Here is a 20,042-nt window from a genome sequence, read left to right on the forward strand (position 1 = left end):
AACTACTCTCCCCTCCTACAAATCAGAGATTGATTATTCTCTCATTGCCTCTTTGGTGCAAGGCAATTGCTCTGAATCTCTTGCATGCAGATACAACCTAAGTATCATAGGGCAAGCAGGTGCTACCCAAGTTAGCATGTTAGCATCTTATGTTGATATTTTAATACAAGTACCACATTTTAAATCCTGCTTTCTTATTATTTGCATCATTGTAAAGTATTGTGGATTAATAAGCGAATATGGGTTAATTTACATTCTATCCATCTATATTCTCTTGTTATCTCCAATATTTTGGTTATTTGCTACTAATTTGGTTGAAACAGCACATCATCAGTCAACAAGCCATAACAGCAGTCACTATCATTGAGAATAATTTTGTTATGGAATGCATATTTCATCATATCTAACTAATGTCAATAAAAATGAAAGGACACAATTCTTTGTAATGGATGTGTTGCTTTGAGGCAATGCACATTTTCTGCCAGATTTGAACATAAAAGATTGTCATTACCATATATCGATAACCTTTGTCCGAATAAAAGAGTAAATGCTTTGAGAATGGAAGACGCAGTGTAATCCCTGTTGTACTGATCAATTCATTAAGGATAGTACCTAATGGCCTAATTAACTAACTAATATATAGGTTTGTCTAACCCTGTAGCATCACAACCTCACAATGGCTATGACTTTCTGGATAATGGCAACTTGAAAACTGAATTTGGAGGACATAAGAGAATGGTTTTACGAAGGCTAAGATAGTCTAAATGATAATGGGCTTCTTTAAGTTCAAAAAAAACCACAAAAGCTTTTGCATTTCAAATTTTTGGGAAATCTCTACATACAGGGTATGATGCCATTTACTGGGAAACACGGGAAGTCAATGGTGCAAGGATAAACACACAATGTGGAGAAAAGAATGTTGAAAAAGGTTTTATGAGGCAAAATGGTACATGGTACGAGAAGATATTAAAGTGACTAAAGGGGCTCATTAATGAAGGGGGAGAATCGGGAGACATGACAGCGGATCAATGTGATATTAGATCTCCACCGTTGATCAAGAGAAGCTGAAATCTAATCTCAACCCTTGATCTTTGGGATAGGCCTTCTCATCATTGTGGAGACTAAAAAGGAGGAAAAAGGCAAATGGAGGCTCATTCTTCGTGTGTAGCTGTTGGAGAAGAGGAGAGGAGGAGAGGAGAAGTAAGGAGAAGGCCGAGATAGCCATTTGCTGAAGGAGAGACCAATTTGCAGCAAAGAGAAGGCAAGTACAGGCTTGAATCCCAAGGCTGGACAGTGGCATGCATACCGAGAAGGAACAATCAGGCTCAGCATTCTTTCCAGCACGATTTTCGAGGCTAGCAGCATGGATTTTGAATAGGGGTCTGATCATTAAATGCAGGTCTGATATGCACAAAAAAATCGAGAAAATTCTGGGCAGAGGGTGCAAAAAATGAGAAGTCAGTCTGACAGCGCAATTTTGAGGTGGGGATTTGTCAGGCAGGCACAATTTTCGAGGGAAAAATTGTCAGTTCCGTGGCATGATTTTCAGAGCAGAGAAGGCTGACTGTGGCAAGAATTCCAAGGTCTGGAAAATCTGAACAGTGGCACAAAAATTCGAGGCAGAAGTCTGGACTGTCGCATGAATTTCCAGGCAGTGGCACAAAATTCAAGGAGCTGCACTGAATTCCAAGGAGGGAGATAAGTACTCCTCTGTTGTATGTAATGCTCTAAATTCTCTGAGATAAAAGCAAATAAAAGTCCTCTTCCTACTGGTTTTACCTTCTGGGTTTTTCCAGGGTCTGATTGACCAAATATCAGTGTCCAAATTGTGTTTATATTTGTGAATTTATCAGCTGAGAGTGAAAGTGAAAAAGTAGTGTTTGCTTCTAGTGTTTTAATTTCAACTTACATTCAAGTTTAAATCAGCAATGAACTATGGGGTTTGGGCATTAAAATTGATATACAAAACAAATTGAAACCAAATGGGGCTATAGGACACAAATTTTCTACAAAAAATGATGCAAGCTCCCTAAGCAATTACTAGAAATCCCTGACATAAAATGCAGGTTAGGACTTGATCAATCAAGAAATCTTGAAGAAGTGCACAAGTAGTTGAAAACCAGTTGTTCGCAGATAGTAACAAAATAAGCAAATCTGATGATAGTAATTATATTCCCAAGTTATAAAGTATCCCAAAGATAATGGTGACATAACATGGAATGAAGTGCATCAAAGAATCTTGGCATTTATGAAATAGTTGTAACTGGTGTAATAGTGGCAACCAATCTTTCATTCAAAGTTACCGATTCTCCAGAAATTTTCATTCCAGTTTTAAAATAGCATGGAATGAAGTGCAAACATTTTTTCCCTACTTAAACAGATAGCAGCATTAACATGACTTGGTCTATTTCTTGACACCTAAAAGAGGATTGATGGAGATAAAAGTATCATCTTCCCAAGGGCTTCAACAACAATGGGACTTCACTTTCTATTAAAAAAATCAACTCCTCTCCAAATTTATGTTTTGTGAATTCTCGTTCCAGTTTAAAACAGATAAGAAAAAAGGAAACAGAAGAAAAATAAAAATAAAAATTATAGAAAGAACAGAGAGAAAAAATTAAAAAAAAAAAAATTGAATGAAGTGCAAACATTGTGCCCGACTCAAACAGATAGCAGCATTAACATGACTTAGTCTATTTCTTGACACCTAAAAGGGGATTGAGGGAGATAAAATATCATCTTCCCAAGGGCTTCAATAAGAATGGGACTTCACTTTCTATTTAAAAAAGGTCAACTACTCTGGCATACAGTCAACCTTCTGTTTATCGTCCTTTTGTATCAGGCAAGATAAACAGTACAGACAAGCAAATGCATTTCAAAGTGCAGAAGAGGGAGCTGATTCTATAGTCTAGTACTAAGCTTTCAAGTTCAAGATGCAACTCAGTACATACCTGTTGCTCACAGTAAACATCTCCTCAGGTTGATTCATGATAACATGGTCCAGTGGGCAATATCTTTCTCCCGTTTCCTGGTCATGAAGAACTGAATGTCGGTGACTGAAAGTACCTCTTTCAACATCCTGACCACTCAGCCTCACATGGTTACCCTCCACTAGCAGTGTTGCAAATGCAAGTGCTTCACCAACAGCCCAATCAACACCTTCCTCTGTTTCAATCATTTGTGCACGTTGGTCATAGATCCTCTTTACAGCTCTATGAGGCTTGAATGTTTCTGGTAGCGAGGTTATTGCTTTCCCAACATTTTTCAGTATCTCTGGTTTGACCCTACAAAACAAAGCACAAGTAATCAAAACCCCAAATAAAAGACAATCTCCTTATGGAATGAAGGTATGACAGGAAACTAACTGAAGCAAGGAGCTAATACCCTGTATTACGTATACGTGAGAGTTGCTCTGGTGACTTAAAACCAGCCCAATATGCTGCAAGCCAATCTCGTCGGTTTGGAACATACTCTTTGCTGTTAATGAACTCTTCATTCAAAATTGAATTGACCTTCTTGTGCAAAGCATCAATTTCTTCCTTTGACATCTGCCCCATTTCTATTAGCTGCTTTTCATACAATTCCAATGCCGTTGGATGGTTTCGAATCACCTGCTCATCATATTCAAAAATGAATTATGTATGAGATCTTGCATTAATATAGTCAATAAAAGTCTATGCCTGAGAGCCATTTCAAACAGGTCAATAAATTCAGCTTCTTATCAAAATTTGTCCATCTCTCACAACATTATATTAATACCTTCTCTTGAGATTAATATCAAGTAAAATTGATTAAATCATGTAGGTTTCTATCAGCCCTTGATGTAACTGCCTAGATATTTTAAATAACTTAACTTGAACTTCATTTAGCTATAGTTCATTTCCTGTAACTTACTCTAACACATCAGTCTGTACAAGATGACCAAACATCGGATATATTAGGCTTAGACCACCAGACAGCATACATAGATAAAATAAGATAAATATCAATCAAAAAGCCAATTAATAAAGCTACAAAAGATACGTCTCCATGCCTCAAAGCACTGAGTGTATTCAAATTTCAATTTAATAAGTGATACATATGTTATTACATGTTCCAATCTCAACACTTTGAGTCAACATAAGGTTGAGCCTCACCACTCACATTGGATTGGTGCCAAGAATCTGTTGAGATACCTTCGGGGCAGAATCACTCATGGGTTGAGATACACTACCACAGATGTGAGACTACATGGATATACTGATGTTGATTGGGCAGGCAGTGTGGTGAACCGAAAGAGCACTTCCAGGTGTTGTTTCTCTTTGGGATCTACCTCGATATCCTGGATGATCAAGAAGCAAAAGTCGGTGGCTTTGAGCACCGCTGAGGTAAAGTACATTGCTACGAGTATGACCTCTTATGAGGCTGTCTGGTTGCGGAAGCTCTTCAGTGACTTGTCTAGATTTACATTGAATACTACCGTGATCTTGTGTGACAACTATAAAAGGATTAGTTTATCAGAGAATCTCGTATTTCATGATCGCTCCAAGCATATCAATATCAGGTACCACTTTATTTGAGATATGGTACAACGAGGAGCAATAAGGCTCCAACATATCAGTACAGATGAGCAGGTTGTCGACATTCTGACGAAGCCTCTGGGAAAGGTCAAATTCTTGACTTTCCAAGAACGACTTGGAGTCGTTGAGAGACCCTCTTATGAGGGTCCTGCATGATGGATACACTGAGCTCTGGGAGCTCCGAGGGGGTGTGGGGTACTTCTTGGAGTGACATGTGACCACAAGGCAACTCACCCTCCCCTAGTGGTACGCTATGTACAGGGTGAAAGGTTCAACCTTCCCCTATGATACCCCATGGTGACTTAAGGACAAGATGAATGGTTCTCCTATCAAGGCATGCTACCCATGCAATTTGGGACTCATGGGAAGTACCTCTCCTCTGGCCAATAAGTAGGGAAATGGGGTTAGGGACCATAGTAGTACTATCAATCTATGTTACCAGGATTCGGATACGGATACGGATCCGGATCCGGATCTGGCAGTTTTTTGAAAATCCAAGATCCGGATACGGCAAGGATACGTCACGTACAATATATATATACATATATATAATAATAATAATAATAATAATTTTTAAATTTTATAAAACACTTTAGAGCTATTAATTAAATAGTAAACAGTGGACACTTTATAATTATTGTTTATATAACATATATCTATATGATATACACGCTAGAGATGACAAATATCATAATATGAAATATAATTATTAATTATATAACTTTATAAAAAATCATTATTAAAGATATATAATATATATTATAACTTTATATTATATAAGAGGGAACAATAAAATATATATTATAATATATATTAATATTAAATAAAGAGAATACTTATAATTATTGTTTATATAACATATATCTATATGATATACACGCTAGAGATGACAAATATCATAATATGAAATATAATTATTAATTATATAACTTTATAAAAAATCATTATTAAAGATATATAATATATATTATAACTTTATATTATATAAGAGGGAACAATAAAATATATATTATAATATATATTAATATTAAATAAAGAGAATACTAATATACTATTGTTATAAATCTACCATTTGTTGTTATATAATATAATAATTATAATACTATTTGGCATTTGATGTAATTAGTAAATTACTAATAGTTATAAATTGACTATATAATAGAATTCTGAATATTTCATAACTATAAAATTTAAATTGACTAAATAATACTAAATAGTTAACTGTTATATATATAGTCTATAGAATGTCATTCACTGTTATATAAACAATAATACCATTTGGCATTTGAATTTTGCAGGCCTTTAAAAACAAAATAAAAAAATCGACTATTTGGCATTTGCCTTTAAAAACAAAAACAAAAAAATTAAAATCGACCATTTGGCATTTGCGACTATACAATCCACCATTTGGCATTTGCAGGCCTTTAAAAAAAACATACAATCGACCTTCCAAATAAAACAAAAAAAAAAAAAACCGGACCATTTGTTGTGTATTTTATATGACATTTGAAAAAATAAAATTTTAACCTGAGCAGCAATGGGCAGCAATGAGGCGGTGGCTGAGCACGGTGGCTAAGCGTTCCTGGCTGGGGCAACGACTGACTGACGGCAGCGTGGCGACAATGGCTGACTGACAGCAGCGTTCCTGGCTGACGGCAACTTGCTCGACGGCTTTGTCCCAACCAGCGACGGCTTGTTCGATGGCTATGTCGCTGTGCTCACTGTTGCTGTATGGAGCAGGGCCCAGTTCAATATTCAACAATTGCTAGGTGGGATATTCAGTGTGAGTGCGGACAAAGGGGAGGGACCACGTTTATAAAACTAAAAGTAAAACCGTAAACCTAAAGCGACAAACAGTCAGCCCAAAAGGTAAACTTAAAGCGACAAACAATCACCCGTTTGGGCGGTTCCAGCAACTTGACAAATTTGGCTCGGGATCCGTTTCCTCCATCAATGAAACATTTCTTAAATAACAAAATCTGCACGCATACGTATTTTAGCCGTATTTTGGTGGATCCGGATCCGGATCCGATTCAGATTCGCAGAACTGCCATTCTTCACCCTCTCGATGCCTGATCCGATAACTTAGCTATCGATGGATGCATCGTTGTATCTACCGTACTCCCTATGCTAGGATGACCTCCATTGATTTGGGATCAATGAAACTGATCTGGGATCAGTAAGAGTAGTATGACTCACTCTCTGGGACTGACTTTGGGTCAGTGGAGGATGGTATGATACATCCTCGATCATTTCTTCTTCTTCATAGTTCAGTAGAGCGGAGCCGAGAAGTGCAAGGCAGTGCATTTGATGGCAGAAATAGTACCGGCAATCAAATGGATTAGCAGATAGAGTTCTCCCTAGTTGAGAGGGAGTGTTAAAATTGGCAACTAAGGCCAAACTCCATGGGGGTCATCTTATTTATGGCAACTGATATTTTTTTTGGATTCCTCTCGTCGAGAGGTGTAGGATTGATCTAACGATCATCCGATTCCAACAAGTATTTATGGAGATATGAATTTATTTGTATTTACTTAACAAATTGTCAAGGTCGGCCAGCAGCTAAATGTGTGGCACACATGCTCAACAATTCATATAAATACAAGAGAGGTTGATGCATTATCACTCATCTCATATCACTCATTCTTCTCTCTCTCTCCTTAGCACTGGGTTTACACACAAGGAGCAGCTCACACATGGGAAGAAAGAGGACGCAAAAGGGAAAGAAAGAAAGACATTTCAGGACCAGCGTGGGCATTTCAGAGCTGCGGTTTTGGTGTGGCTGTCTCTCCTAGGCAGGCCACAAATTCTGGCACGCAAACCAAGGCATTCTAACCTCTGGTTTGACCAGCATTGACTGCCCTACTTTGTGGCAGCAGGTTGATTTCAGATTGACTGCGTTAGACTGGGTTTTTCGGACTGTTTATGGGCTGCCTCTCTTTGCTGTTGGAGGCCTAGTTGACTGGGAAATTGACCAAGCAAATTGGAGGTCAATTCTATCTTGTTCGACCAGCTTTGACTTTGATGGTTAGGGTTCGCTGCTGCTGTCATAAAATTACTGATTTACGCATTTGTACTATTTCTCTCTATCCTGAACTATTGAAGATTATAGAAGAATTGATCAAAGAGTTTCCCCATATTGGGGTTTGTCCCTGGCTAGCCACCACATCTAGTGTCTCTTGTCTTGGCTTGGTTTCTGTCAATCTATTAATGTTCTATCAGCATTTTACTTTATGTTAATGTGATTGCTAAACAGTGGCTAATAAGAAGAAATTGAAGTAAACTGCACTAAGCATAGAACATACCATAAATTAACAATAGGCTGGTGTCATGCATGAGTGAGAAGTCCTCTTTAGGTAGGCGTTTGAGAGAAACAACTAATATGATTTCTTTCCTAAGTCTAACTTACAAAAAGTACATTAATTGATTTAATTGATTAATGTCGACTAATTGAGCAAACTTCTAAGGATAAATATTTAATTATTTAAGTGACTTATTAGATCTAATATCAGCCATTGATCCATGTGAGTTAGGATTTAATCCAAGCTGTCTATCACTGTGGAGATTGAGGGTTAGGGATTTAACTCAATTTGAAATTATAAAAAGAGACGGAGAAGATGAAGACACATTCATTTGGAGAAATTCCAGAAGACTTGTGAGAGCTAATTGCAGGCTTGAAAGGCTGAAGACACGTGAAAATAGCTGCAGAAATTTACCAAAACACACAGACAGTGATCAGCCACATGTGGGAGGCCGAGTAAGTTGTTTTGGCATGTGTGGGAGAAGGAGATTGCTGCTGCTAGAAATTTTCTGAAAATTTCCAAGTTTATTTCTAGTGTAATTTCTATATTTCTATGGGCCAATTTCCCTAGTAAGGGAGCCCTTAATTTTCCAAAAAAGAATTTAATAAAGGAGAATCTGTTTGGGGCAATTTCATTTTGTTTTTGTCGCTGCTTTTTAACTGATTTTCTGCAAAATTCCGCTGCTAATTTTCTGAGTTAAAAGTAAAAGAGTAATTATGTTTTACAGTTTCCATATTTTATTTTACAGCAAAAAATTTATTCGCTGCGTTAAAGTAATTTATGGAGATAAAATAGCTATAAGAAACTTAAATCTGAACCTGTTACTTAGAAATTAACAGATATTGATGGTCAGACATGATGGGAATGTCAACTGGATTTAAGACCAACAAGAGACAAGAAGGAGCATGAACCAACATGTGACAAGTGGAACGCAAGAAAGAATAAACAAGAATAAGAGGTGCATGTAATTGAAGATGAAAAAAAACTTATACTTCAGGGTACATGTTTGCATGTAGGAGTAAGTCGAGCCATTACTACAAAAGAGCATTTTCCATACAAGATGGAAAATAAAAGATAAAGTATCACAAAAGAGCATTTTCCATACAAGATGGAAAATAAAAGATAAAGTATCTAAATTGGTAATTGATTCGGGTAGCAATGAGGATTAATGACTTCATGTGCAGTCTCTTGTCTGAATTTGGTTAAGGAACCACAACCAACTCCATAAAAACTAGGGTGGGTGCAAGATGGCCATCAAATATATGTATCCCATCAGTGCTTGGTTGCTATCAGCTTGGAGTACGAAGTGTGTTGTGATGTTTTCAGTGACTGATTATCATACACTACCAGCAAGGACATGACAGTATGATAGAAGTACTGTGCATGACAGAAGAACTTATACAAATTTTTGAGAAAGAAAGAAAGTGACGCAAGCTTAAATCAATGAAAGAAGATAAGGACAAAAAAGTCATGCTTTTGGCAAATGCTTTCAATGTTCTTCTCAGCAAATAAAGAGTGCACTACTTTTAACAAAAAAGTTAGATGGAGACAAGACAACCCTTCGTAAGGATGACCTAAAATAATTTTTTGGCGAGCCGACCATGGGCATACCCAAGGTGTTTTACAGCTCACATTTAATACAAACACCATGATAAATATTATCCTCACTGACTCCTATCATCAAAATCCCTTTAATGGATTCAATCAGCCAGTCTCACTCCTATCATCAAAATCCCTGTGGCTATCTCCCACGAGTCTTTGAATTTGAGAAGATATTTCATATTTGGCTACCAAATTGCATAACTCCTTTCATTAAGTTTATGGGGTTCCATTAACACCACATTCTGTGACGTGTTGAACATATTTATTCCCTTTTACTTTGGATATTAATTTCCCCTCCAAACTGTGGTCTGGTCAAAAGCAACAGGCTATTAAAAATTCAGAGCACAACTTTTGTTTATATACCAACATTAGATTTAATTTCTGAGTGAGGGGGCAAAGGCCTTGATCCTTTCATCAGGGACAAAACTAAACATTGGCATCTCAGCAACATTCAGCGACGAACAACTTTTCTGTTGCTACTCAATTTATAAGACTACAGTTCAGAGAACAACAAAACAACATTCTACAGCCAGCTTCCAGTCACACCTCCAATTCGTCAACTAACTTAGACAGTGGGCTTCTTCAGCTCTGGCAGTAACAATATTAACATCTGGCTGGATGGAATCACTCACAACCCTCTAACAGCAGAGCAACAACTTCTGGTGGCACCTAAAAGTTCTGCTGGACAGTCTGTCACTTGAAAGTTCAGTTAATCAGGATTGTTCTAACAGCATTCAGTTTTCCCATTTTCCACTTGCACTCAATCTTTCACGATAGATAATGAATGGATTGTGGCTGACTCGGTCTATTGACTTTCCAAACATTCTGGGTACAACAATCACATCTTCTGATTGATGAAGAACAGAGATCGCAGAGGTGTGATCAGCCCATTTTTTGTAACATATCCCCAATTCTCTCAACTTGCCACTGTACCAAAATTCATAATATACAACACTATATAGACGTGTACAAAGCTGATTGAGGTATACATGCTGTTCATGAGCCGGTTAAGTTCATATGGACAGCAATCCATATGGGAAACCATCCCTACGCTTATTTATGGGCAAAACATCACTACACAACAGCTTAACTGATAATAAATTTAATCAACTTCATGGAAATATTTAATTGTCTAAACTTCAATTTTTGACAAATAATTGTCAATTCTTCTTTGCAGAGAACACATTACGTAGGGCAGCAAGGTGTCTCACTTAGAACTTTTAAACTTTCCACCAAAGGATCTGGACATCACCTCTCTTTGGGGTGTTGGTTGCAGCAGTCACTGTACCAGAGAAACTTTAATGATAGACCTTTACTAACTTAACCTTCAATAATTTAAAGGCATTCTCTTACCAAATAACTTACCTCCATATCTCCATTCTCTTTCATTGAAGCAACAGGACAGCTACAAAGATGGGTTAAGGGTTTGCCTAGAAAGCCATTTAAGACAGTTTGAGAGAATACTGGAGAAGGCTGTAACTACACTGATATCACTGCAAAGATCAAAGAAATGGAATCTAGTTAAATTGTAGATCCTGTGAATAGTTATTTCTACATGAGTAACTGAGGCTGAATTAAAGAGACTTGCTCCAGAATTGTTGAAAGAATTTCATCAAAAGAATATGTTTTGTGTTCAAGATTGAACCAAGAGGTTCAAAGCTTTTATGACAAGAGGATCTGATGGAGGAGCTCATGTTTATTGCAGGCGTTTCCTTATTAGCTATATATGTTTTTTGGTTGAAGATGATTCCAAAAAAAATCTGGATACATATTAGATCATAATAAGCTATAGGGATACTTATAGTCAATAAGATATTAAAGGTAATAAACACATATGGATTATATAGATTTCTTGGAAAAAAAATCGTATATATATATATATATTATATATATAAGGGAACTTAATCCATCTTCACCATTTTTTTCCAAGAAATCTATCTTTATCAGAAACAGAAAACAACAAGCTCCGTTCAGAAATACACACCCTCTCTACCAGAGTTTCGGAAGGGAAGGGGAATATTTATCCCTTAAGAAGATATTCCATGAAAGAAAAAAGCAGGAAAATTTCCATCCTCCAAATGATACGTTGCATGCAGAAATCCTCGACCTTAAAAGCAAGCAGGAAGAAATCCAATCCCAACAGGCCACCTTCAAACAAGAAACTGAGACACACATCAATTCTTGGGCAAAGGTGGTTCGGGCAAAGGATAAAACTCCTACCCCTCTTGCAGCAGTTGAGGAAGTGGTGCAAGCAAAACTGGTGGAAGAACACACCAGACGAGCGAGGGAAATGAATCTCAAGGTGAGAAGTCTCCCCTTACCTCACTCCTCTCCGGATACTATGCAAGTGGGGGCTAGCTTCCTTCAAATTACCCTTGACCTCCCTGATATAGCTCTGGACAAAGCCTGGTTGGGCTACGACTCCACTCTCTTCCTCAAGTTTCGAACTGCATCCGATCGACTCTGCGCCCTCAGGGCTAAGAGGAAGTTGTTTTCTCTCCCCAACGGGATTTTCTTGAATGAAGACCTCACTCAAGCACAAGTTGTGGAACTTAAACAATCCAGAGAACAAGTTATGGCAGCACAGTAGGCAGGGAAATGGGCAATTATCAGCAATCTTCAGGCAGTCATTCAGGACTCCTTCCCACCTGGGTGGGAACCCCGAACTGGAGGTTCCAAATGACAGGGCCGCTTGAGGAGACGACAGGGTACAGGCATCTCTATCCGTTGTTGGAATGGCAATGGATATTTCTGGTCATCATCAGGGCTTTTGTATGACGCTCTCAAGTCAACGGACATCCTCTTTGACCTCTCCCAGACATCGCAGGTTACCACTGATTCTCAGATTGCAGACAGGAGACGAGGAGCTCGAGAGGGGCCAGGGAATCAAGTGGAGTTGCTTGTTTGGCTAGTGACTCACTCCAGAACAGGGTATCTATGGTAGCAGGAGATGAGTTTGCCAGCTTTACGTGGATTCAGATTAGCATCAGAGTCTCTCCTCCGAGGGACATCTACATTGCAGTTTGTTACTTTTCCCCAACCTCTTCACCATTTGCCATCCATAATGGCTCAATTGGCGACCCTTTTATAGACTTGTACACCGGCATCACCCAGTACTATGTTGTTGGGGAAGTCATCCTCCTAGGTGACTTCAATGCTCGTACTAGAGATCTCCACATCCCTCTCCACGATCGATCAAAGGATGTGTTTTGTACCCAAGGGATAGATCCAGATTCGGTTGGGCTTCACCGAATGTCAGATGATGCTTTGGGGCCCACAACAATTTATGGTTGTAGGTTTTAACCCTGTACAGAATTTACCTACATACGAATTCTTAAACAAAGAAAATAAACAATGCGAGAGCTTAACCCATAAAACACATATGCACAGAGATTTTTCCCTGGATCCCAAAACCGGGACTACCAGCTTGATTTTTCATTATGTTCCTTTCAATGTTACAATACATATTTATACATGTCGAAGCATCCAATACCATGGACCGAAAACCATCGCGTCCAATACCATGGACCGAAAAACCATCGCGTCCAAAAAACATGTGCGAAAATCATGCACAAAACCATAGGTGGGTCCGCCCAACCTAACATATGGTCCAAAACCAAAATTTTCCGGGGCGCTGCCCCGGACCCCATAAAGTGGGGTTACGGGTGCCCTTCAAACCCCTATTAACTACGTGGAAAGAATATAACACAACCCAACAATGGTAAGCATCTATTGCAATTGAGGGAATCACAAGAGATGTTAATTCTAAATGGTCTCCCCCGTTTCCCAAGCTCTCACTTTTTCATGTGTCAACCATAAGGCAAGGGTGCGAGCGTAGTTGATTATGTCCTCGCTAGCCAGAGCTTGCTCCCTTTTATTCGCCATCTCTCGATCTCCCCCATCCCCCTTGCCGATCATGCACTTCTTTCCTTCTCTCTTCAATTTGATCCTCCCCTTCCACCCCATCCTTCCCCTTGAGGCCCACCCCGGACCACCTTTCGATTTGACGAAGGCATCCCTGACATCTTCTCCTCTACCCTATGCAAGATGCTCCCATGAGAGACCCAGTTATCCTTGCTTGATTGTGCTTCCACTAAATACACTCATTTTTCCTCTGCCATTTGGGAAGCAACACTCAAATCCTTCCCTCACTCCACTCGTTCCAATTCCACCTCCTGAAAAGTTGGATCTTGCCCCATGAACAAATGGTACGATGACAAATGCAAAACTCTACATCAAGAACTTCGATATGCTTTCACCCACTCTCAACCCTTCTAGCCTGACCTCAAAGCTTCTTACCATCATCTCCTTCATCGCAAGAAACAACTCTGTCTCTCATAGAAGATGGGAACTTTTCTGCTCTCCTTGCCCACTCCCCTAAACAATTATGGCATACCATCCTTCCCCGACGCTCCCCTCTTCCATCTGACCTCGACCCTACATCCATGTTCTCTCACACTTCCAACCTTTATGATATTCCAGGGCAGGGCCAAATTCATGTTACCTCCCCACTCCCTTCTTGTTACCTATTCTCAGACAAAGATATTAGAGAGGCCATTTGGGTGATGAACTACAACAAAGCACCCGATGAGGAAGGCTACCAAGCAGATTTCTTTAAACACGGTTTTCGTGCTTTGGCTAGTTACTTGGTTAATCTCTTCAACCATGTAGTCCATGAAGGTTTTCCACTGGCATGGTAACACCACATCATCCATCTGATCCACAAATTAGGCTCCGGCTCAAATCCCAATAACTATAGAATGATCATGGTGGGCCACACGTTCTCGAAGTTGTATGCTACTATTCTACATAGGAAGCTCTCCAGTGACCTTGAGCAAAGACAACTCAGAGCTAGGGGACAAGTAGATTTCCAACTAGCTCATCAGACCATTAACCACATCTTCACCCTTCGCGTCGTGATTGAGGAGGCACGACATCGCTCTTCGAAAGTCTATTGTTGTTTCATAGATTTTCGGAAAGCTTTTGACTCTGTTCCGAGGGAAGCCTTACTCCAGAGACTCAGAGATATTGGCATCTCGGCAACCTTATTGACAGCTATTACGCGCCTATATGAGTCCATCCTTGGTCGTCTTCGCATGGTTCATGGGATGTTTGATTTCATCCGAAGCACAATTGGGGTTAAACAGGGTTGTCCATTGTACCCTGCCCTGTTTGGGATCTATATCGATGAGTTGGAGGCTTTTCTACACTAGCATATCCAGGACACTGATGGTTGCCTTCTTCACCAGGTCTTGATATCTATTCTACTCTTTGTTGGCGAGGTGGTCCACCTCTCCTCATCTCCAAAAGGATTACAGAGGCAATTGGATGCCTTACCTCTGTTTTGCGATATTCAACAGTTGACGGTCAACCTGGGTAAAACCAAGGTTATGATCTTCCATGAGGTGAAGAAAACTTCGGACCTTCACTTCCTATTCAAAGGGGAGGAGGTTGAGATCACCAGCACGTATACGTACTTGGGGGTGCAATTCTCAGGTCCCTGCTTCAGCGTCAGATCAACAAAGGATATGGATCCTTAGCCCTTCTCAAGAGAGAGTGTTTTCGACATCACTTCCAAGACATCTCGTCCAAGATGAGCCTCATGAACACCTTGATCCGTCCCACTATTCTTTATGGCTCAAAGATTTGGGGACTGTCTTTACTTGATTCAGATTAGGCTTCAGTTGAAAGAGACCAGATTCTTCTTCTCCGCGCATCATTAGATGCAAACAGACAGTACCTCAGCACATCATCCTTGCAGAGTTTGGAGCTCAGCCCTTTCGACTTGAAACAGTCTTTGGTTTGGTCTCATTCTTGCATCGTGTCCGGGGATTTGCAAACTCGACAAAAGTAGAGATTATTACCCTTACTTGGCATATTGCTCTTCTAAGACTATTGCCCGTTCTACTCCCTCGGGCCAAGCTAGATGTTGGCTTACAGGAGTTTCAAATCTCTTAAGAGTTAGTGGGCATTCAGTTGCATCATCTCCCTCCTTTCCGATATTCTTTGGATGCTCCTGGTCACCTTCTACCGACTAGACAGGATTTGAACAAGATTATCGGGGAGGACATCTACACGCAGTTCGTCCAGCTCACCTGGGTCAATCCTCCAGGAGGGTTGCGCCCAGCGCCCAAAGACGGCCTTCTACGTTGAGCACTTCTTGGAATTGAGAGACGGGCTCATTATTCGACCCCAGTATATGTTTCACCACTGGATGCATGCTCTTCGCATTCCTCTAGGCCAGTTCAAAGTAGGTTCTCATAGACTTCGGGTAGAGATGGACCACCAGATTGATAGACCAAACAGAATCTACCAGGTATGTCATTTAAAGGAAGTAGAGACCGAGGTGCACTTCATTTTTGGATGCCCTATTTACTATGAAATCAAAGGAAGGTTCCATTGCTTGTTCAGAGACTCTCAGACCCTCGCAGAGTATTTCAAGTATTCAGATCAGAGATGTTTGGCCCTATATATGCAAGAGGCTCTCAAATACCGAACGCATATTCTTCAACCTCCCATCAAACCAGACCCCAAACAAAGGATCACGACATTTTTCAGGGTACCACCTTCAAACAAGGGCAAAAAGAGAATGATTATTACCGTATCATATCTAGACTCTCGACCAGTGAGGATCCATGGGACCTCACCCCACCACACGAGATCTCAGCAGCAAAATCGTCTCAGATCCATCCCTGGGAGACAGACTAGGTCCTCCAGACCTCAGCAGTGCGCGAACTCCCCCAAACAACAATTTAGTGGACAATCTGCACCTCCCACTGGCCCTTCATCGAGCCAACAAACTTTGTGGAGTTTTCTTCAGTCAACATCAGATGTTAGGAGAGATGGGTCTGATCCTCAAACTAGCCCTTGGATCTTCTCCTTCAAGGTATCACATGCATTGTATCTTTTATGTTCTTGCATTGTAACTTTTATGAATTGTATTTTTTATAGGAGACCGTTTGGTTCTCCCACATTCTATGGACATCATTGTACTCAACGGTCCCTTTGACCTACTTTGTGGTCATTAGTTGGACATAAATATAATTATCTTATCTTATCTATATCTTCCAAAGAAAAGGTGAAGATGGATTAAGTTCCTTGTTAAAGGGGTTGAGATGTAATTCTTTCCATAAGAATAGATGCAAAGATGTACTGAACAAAGTTGGCATTAATGGAAATGACTATCTCAGTTGAATTGGGTTGGATTTAATGGAAGACATTGTCTCAGTGAATCTAAGGGTATATGGCTTCAAGAATTCAATAATGTTTCCTACTAAAATTACCCAATTTATAATGTTCAACGTTTTTTACATCTGCCGTCTTTCCAATCTTTCCCTACACTATTGGTTTACATTCAAAGAAAAGTGAAGCTTTAAAAAGTACAAAACAAAAAGCCGTGATGGAACATATGTGTGTGCTCTTTTGCATTGGTTGACATTCTTGTAAAATATGGCTTGGGTGTATAAATGCACGTTAACACTGGAATTCCAAAGAATAACTCATGCTTGAAAGAATGGCAAACAACTCTTATAATACATGTGAAACAGGTTATTATATGCTGCAATTATTTTGTTTTTACTTCCTCCTACTTTTGCCTCAATAAGCATCAATTACCATTACCATGAATTAAATGAAGGGCAAGGAATACATACCTTATACATTTTAGGTTGTGTAAAAGATGGTTCATCGATCTCATTGTGTCCAAACCTGCGGTAACAAACAATATCCACAACAACATCAGACTGGAATGTCTGACGCCACTCGGCAGCAAGTTCACATGCATGCACCACAGCTTCCAGATCATCACCATTTACATGGAAAATTGGAGCATTCAAGGCTTTTGCAACATCTGTGCAGTATTGCGAAGACCTTCCAGACATGGGATCAGTTGTGAATGCAACCTGATTATTGACCACCATGTGAATAGTCCCTCCAGTGGTGTAATTAGGAAGAGCACTCAAATGCAATGTCTCATAGACCACTCCTTGACCAGCAAAACTTCCATCTCCATGAATCAATATAGCCAAGTTTTTCTTCCTCTCTTTGTCATTTGAATAATACTGTTTTGCTCTAGTTTTGCCAACCACAACAGGATCAACTGCTTCTAAGTGACTAGGATTAGCAACTAATGAAAGGTGGATCCTTTTTCCACCTCTGGTAGGCCTATCATATGATGTCCCCAAATGATATTTCACATCTCCAGTTCCGGTGTACGATCCAAATTCATCAGACGCGGGCTTTGTGCCACCGCTGAACTCGCTGAAAATCTGTCTCAATGGCTTCCTGACGACATTGCCCAAAACATTCAATCTTCCTCTATGAGACATACCTATAACAATGCTCTCCACCCCCATATCAGCTGACCGATCAAACATTTCCTTCATACCTGGGATCAAGGTCTCAGCCCCTTCGAGCCCAAACCGCTTGGCAGCAGTCCACTTTGTAGCCAAGAAATTCTCAAACTGTGAACTCCAGATGAGCCGATCAAGCATTACGAGCCTGCGCTCTGCATTGTATCCCCTGGGGATTACTGTCTCAATCTTTTCCCTCAGCCAATTACACTTATCACGGTCTGGTATGTGCATGTATTCATAACCAATGGTGCCACAGTAAGCTTGTTCCAATCGATTCAGAATTGACCGTAAAGTCTGCACCGGCCGATTCTCAGACAAGAACCCTGACATCCTCCACACGCCGAGAAAAAACTCGCGGTCCAGATCCGCCTCTGTGAATCCATACAGCGCTGGATCCAAATCCACCGGAATCTCCCTCTCCTCCAACCCTAGAGGATCCAGTTTCGCCTTCATGTGGCCATTCACCTGATAAGCCCTCACGAGGAGCAAAAGCCTCATGCTCTCTTGTATTGTCTGCCCGGAGATGCCCGGGGACGTTGATGCCTGCCCAACAAAATTGCGGAAAAAATTGTCCCATGACTCATCTACGCTCTGCGGATCCACTTCCCATGCCCTTTGCAATTCTTCCAAATACACGCTGCTGGTGCCATCGAGGAAATTATCGGTCAGCCTCGATAGCGGCACGGAGCGCGGAACCGGGGCCGTTTGCTGGAACTTATGCCCCGTGGAGTGCAATGATCGAGCCTGCGGAAGAGTCCATAGGGCTCTTTTCGTATAGGAGGACTGAGCCAAGCGGGTTTTGAGAGCTGCCCTAATTAAACCAGAGGAAATTTTCTGCAAGACCATGGCTGCCACCTAGGGTTTCCAGACTAACAAAACCCTAACCCCAAAATAACTCTCACAATTACACTTGATTCAAATTCCAGACAAGGAAACCTTGCCAATCTTCAAACCCTAGCATTCAGAATACCATACCTAATCCCGGCGGTTTCCAGACTGATTTTAAAACCTAACCAAAAACAAAAACAAAAACAAAAGACAAAAAGCACCTCCTTACAATTGCCCTTAAATCAAAATCTAGACAAGGAAACCTTTCCGATCCTCAAACCCAAGCATTCACAAAAAATTTGAAATTCAATCAAAAATTAGATATTTAAGTTTCAGAATATCTGATAGATATACAATCCATGGCTCCGTTACCTCCTCTGACTGAATCATCTGGCATCCTCCATCCACCGGACTTATTATAAATGGACGATTCTTCGAGTATTGGGGGGCATTTCTACTCCCGTTTCTTTACTACTTTCCTTAATCCCAGAGTCCTGTATTATTGAAAGATGCCTCTGGGATACAGTTATTCAAAAATCAATGTTGGCACCTCATATCGCTGTCAACATTGACTCTCGTTTCTGTCAAAGTAATGTAAGCATCCAGGCTTCCCTGAGAACCTGAAAGACAGCTTAATTGGATTTTCTTTTGTACGACACGAGAGCACTAGATTCATCTTCTTTCCCTTTCCTGGAATTGGGACTAAATTGATTTTCCGTGTTGATTTGTGTGTTGATTGGTAGATTATCGCTGCATTGGGATGCCCGGGATTATTTTGTCTAATATGTCACCAAGTAACTTAGGACTTGCTCTAATTAGTCATGTGATAAAGCTGGCTGAATGTTCTTATTTGCTTTATATAGAGAATATCATTTACGTCCACAGGGGTTAAACGGAACCATATTGTAAAGTAATTCGGTGTGTTGTTCGTATAAAATGTTATGTAACGCAATGAATGTGAAAAGGTAAAAGTATTGATAAATAATATAATTTAAAAATATTTTTTATTAAATTTAAAATAAAATACGATTGGGATAAATATATGTTTGGTTGGTTCAATTTATATATATAATTTATTAGGAAGTTAAAATTTATAAATATATGTGATGTAGTTTGTTATTTTTTTATTTTGTGGAGCAGAAGTTAAAACTTATAAATATATGTGGCATAGTTTGTTATGTTTTGTTTTGGGAATAGAGTATTTTGGTGAGACGAGGTGTTCTTAATGTATATTGAGTGAAAATGTTGTGAGAAGAAGTTTAATTATGAGTATAGTTTGGTATGGTCTAAGCTAATTTTCAATTTTCAAATGATTTTTTATATTTTAAAAGTTTTGAGTCACAATTTTTAAAATCATAAGTTTTGAGTTACAATTTTTAAAATCATAGGTTAGTTTC

General features: G+C 39.6%; 1 protein-coding gene across 1 annotated transcript in view; it reads right to left on the bottom strand.

Moving 5' to 3' along the window:
• LOC149189815 (uncharacterized) overlaps positions 1-19,409 on the bottom strand; it is a 143,097-nt gene extending 123,688 nt beyond the window's left edge. The window contains exons 1-4 of the mRNA XM_089411943.1: positions 19,018-19,409; positions 17,116-18,826; positions 3,385-3,611; positions 2,952-3,284 (exon numbers count right to left, since the gene is read on the bottom strand). Coding sequence (XP_089268069.1) covers positions 2,952-3,284; positions 3,385-3,611; positions 17,116-18,663 — 2,108 coding nt within the window. The 5' untranslated portion in view covers positions 18,664-18,826; positions 19,018-19,409. The remainder of the gene's footprint in view (positions 1-2,951; positions 3,285-3,384; positions 3,612-17,115; positions 18,827-19,017) is intronic.
• Positions 19,410-20,042: the final 633 nt, after the last annotated feature.

The sequence above is a fragment of the Pinus tabuliformis genome, chromosome 3_1 (assembly GCF_031772625.1).
Source record: "Pinus tabuliformis cultivar Carrire ecotype Pingquan chromosome 3_1, CPIR1, whole genome shotgun sequence".
NCBI classification, from domain to species: domain Eukaryota; kingdom Viridiplantae; phylum Streptophyta; class Pinopsida; order Pinales; family Pinaceae; genus Pinus; species Pinus tabuliformis.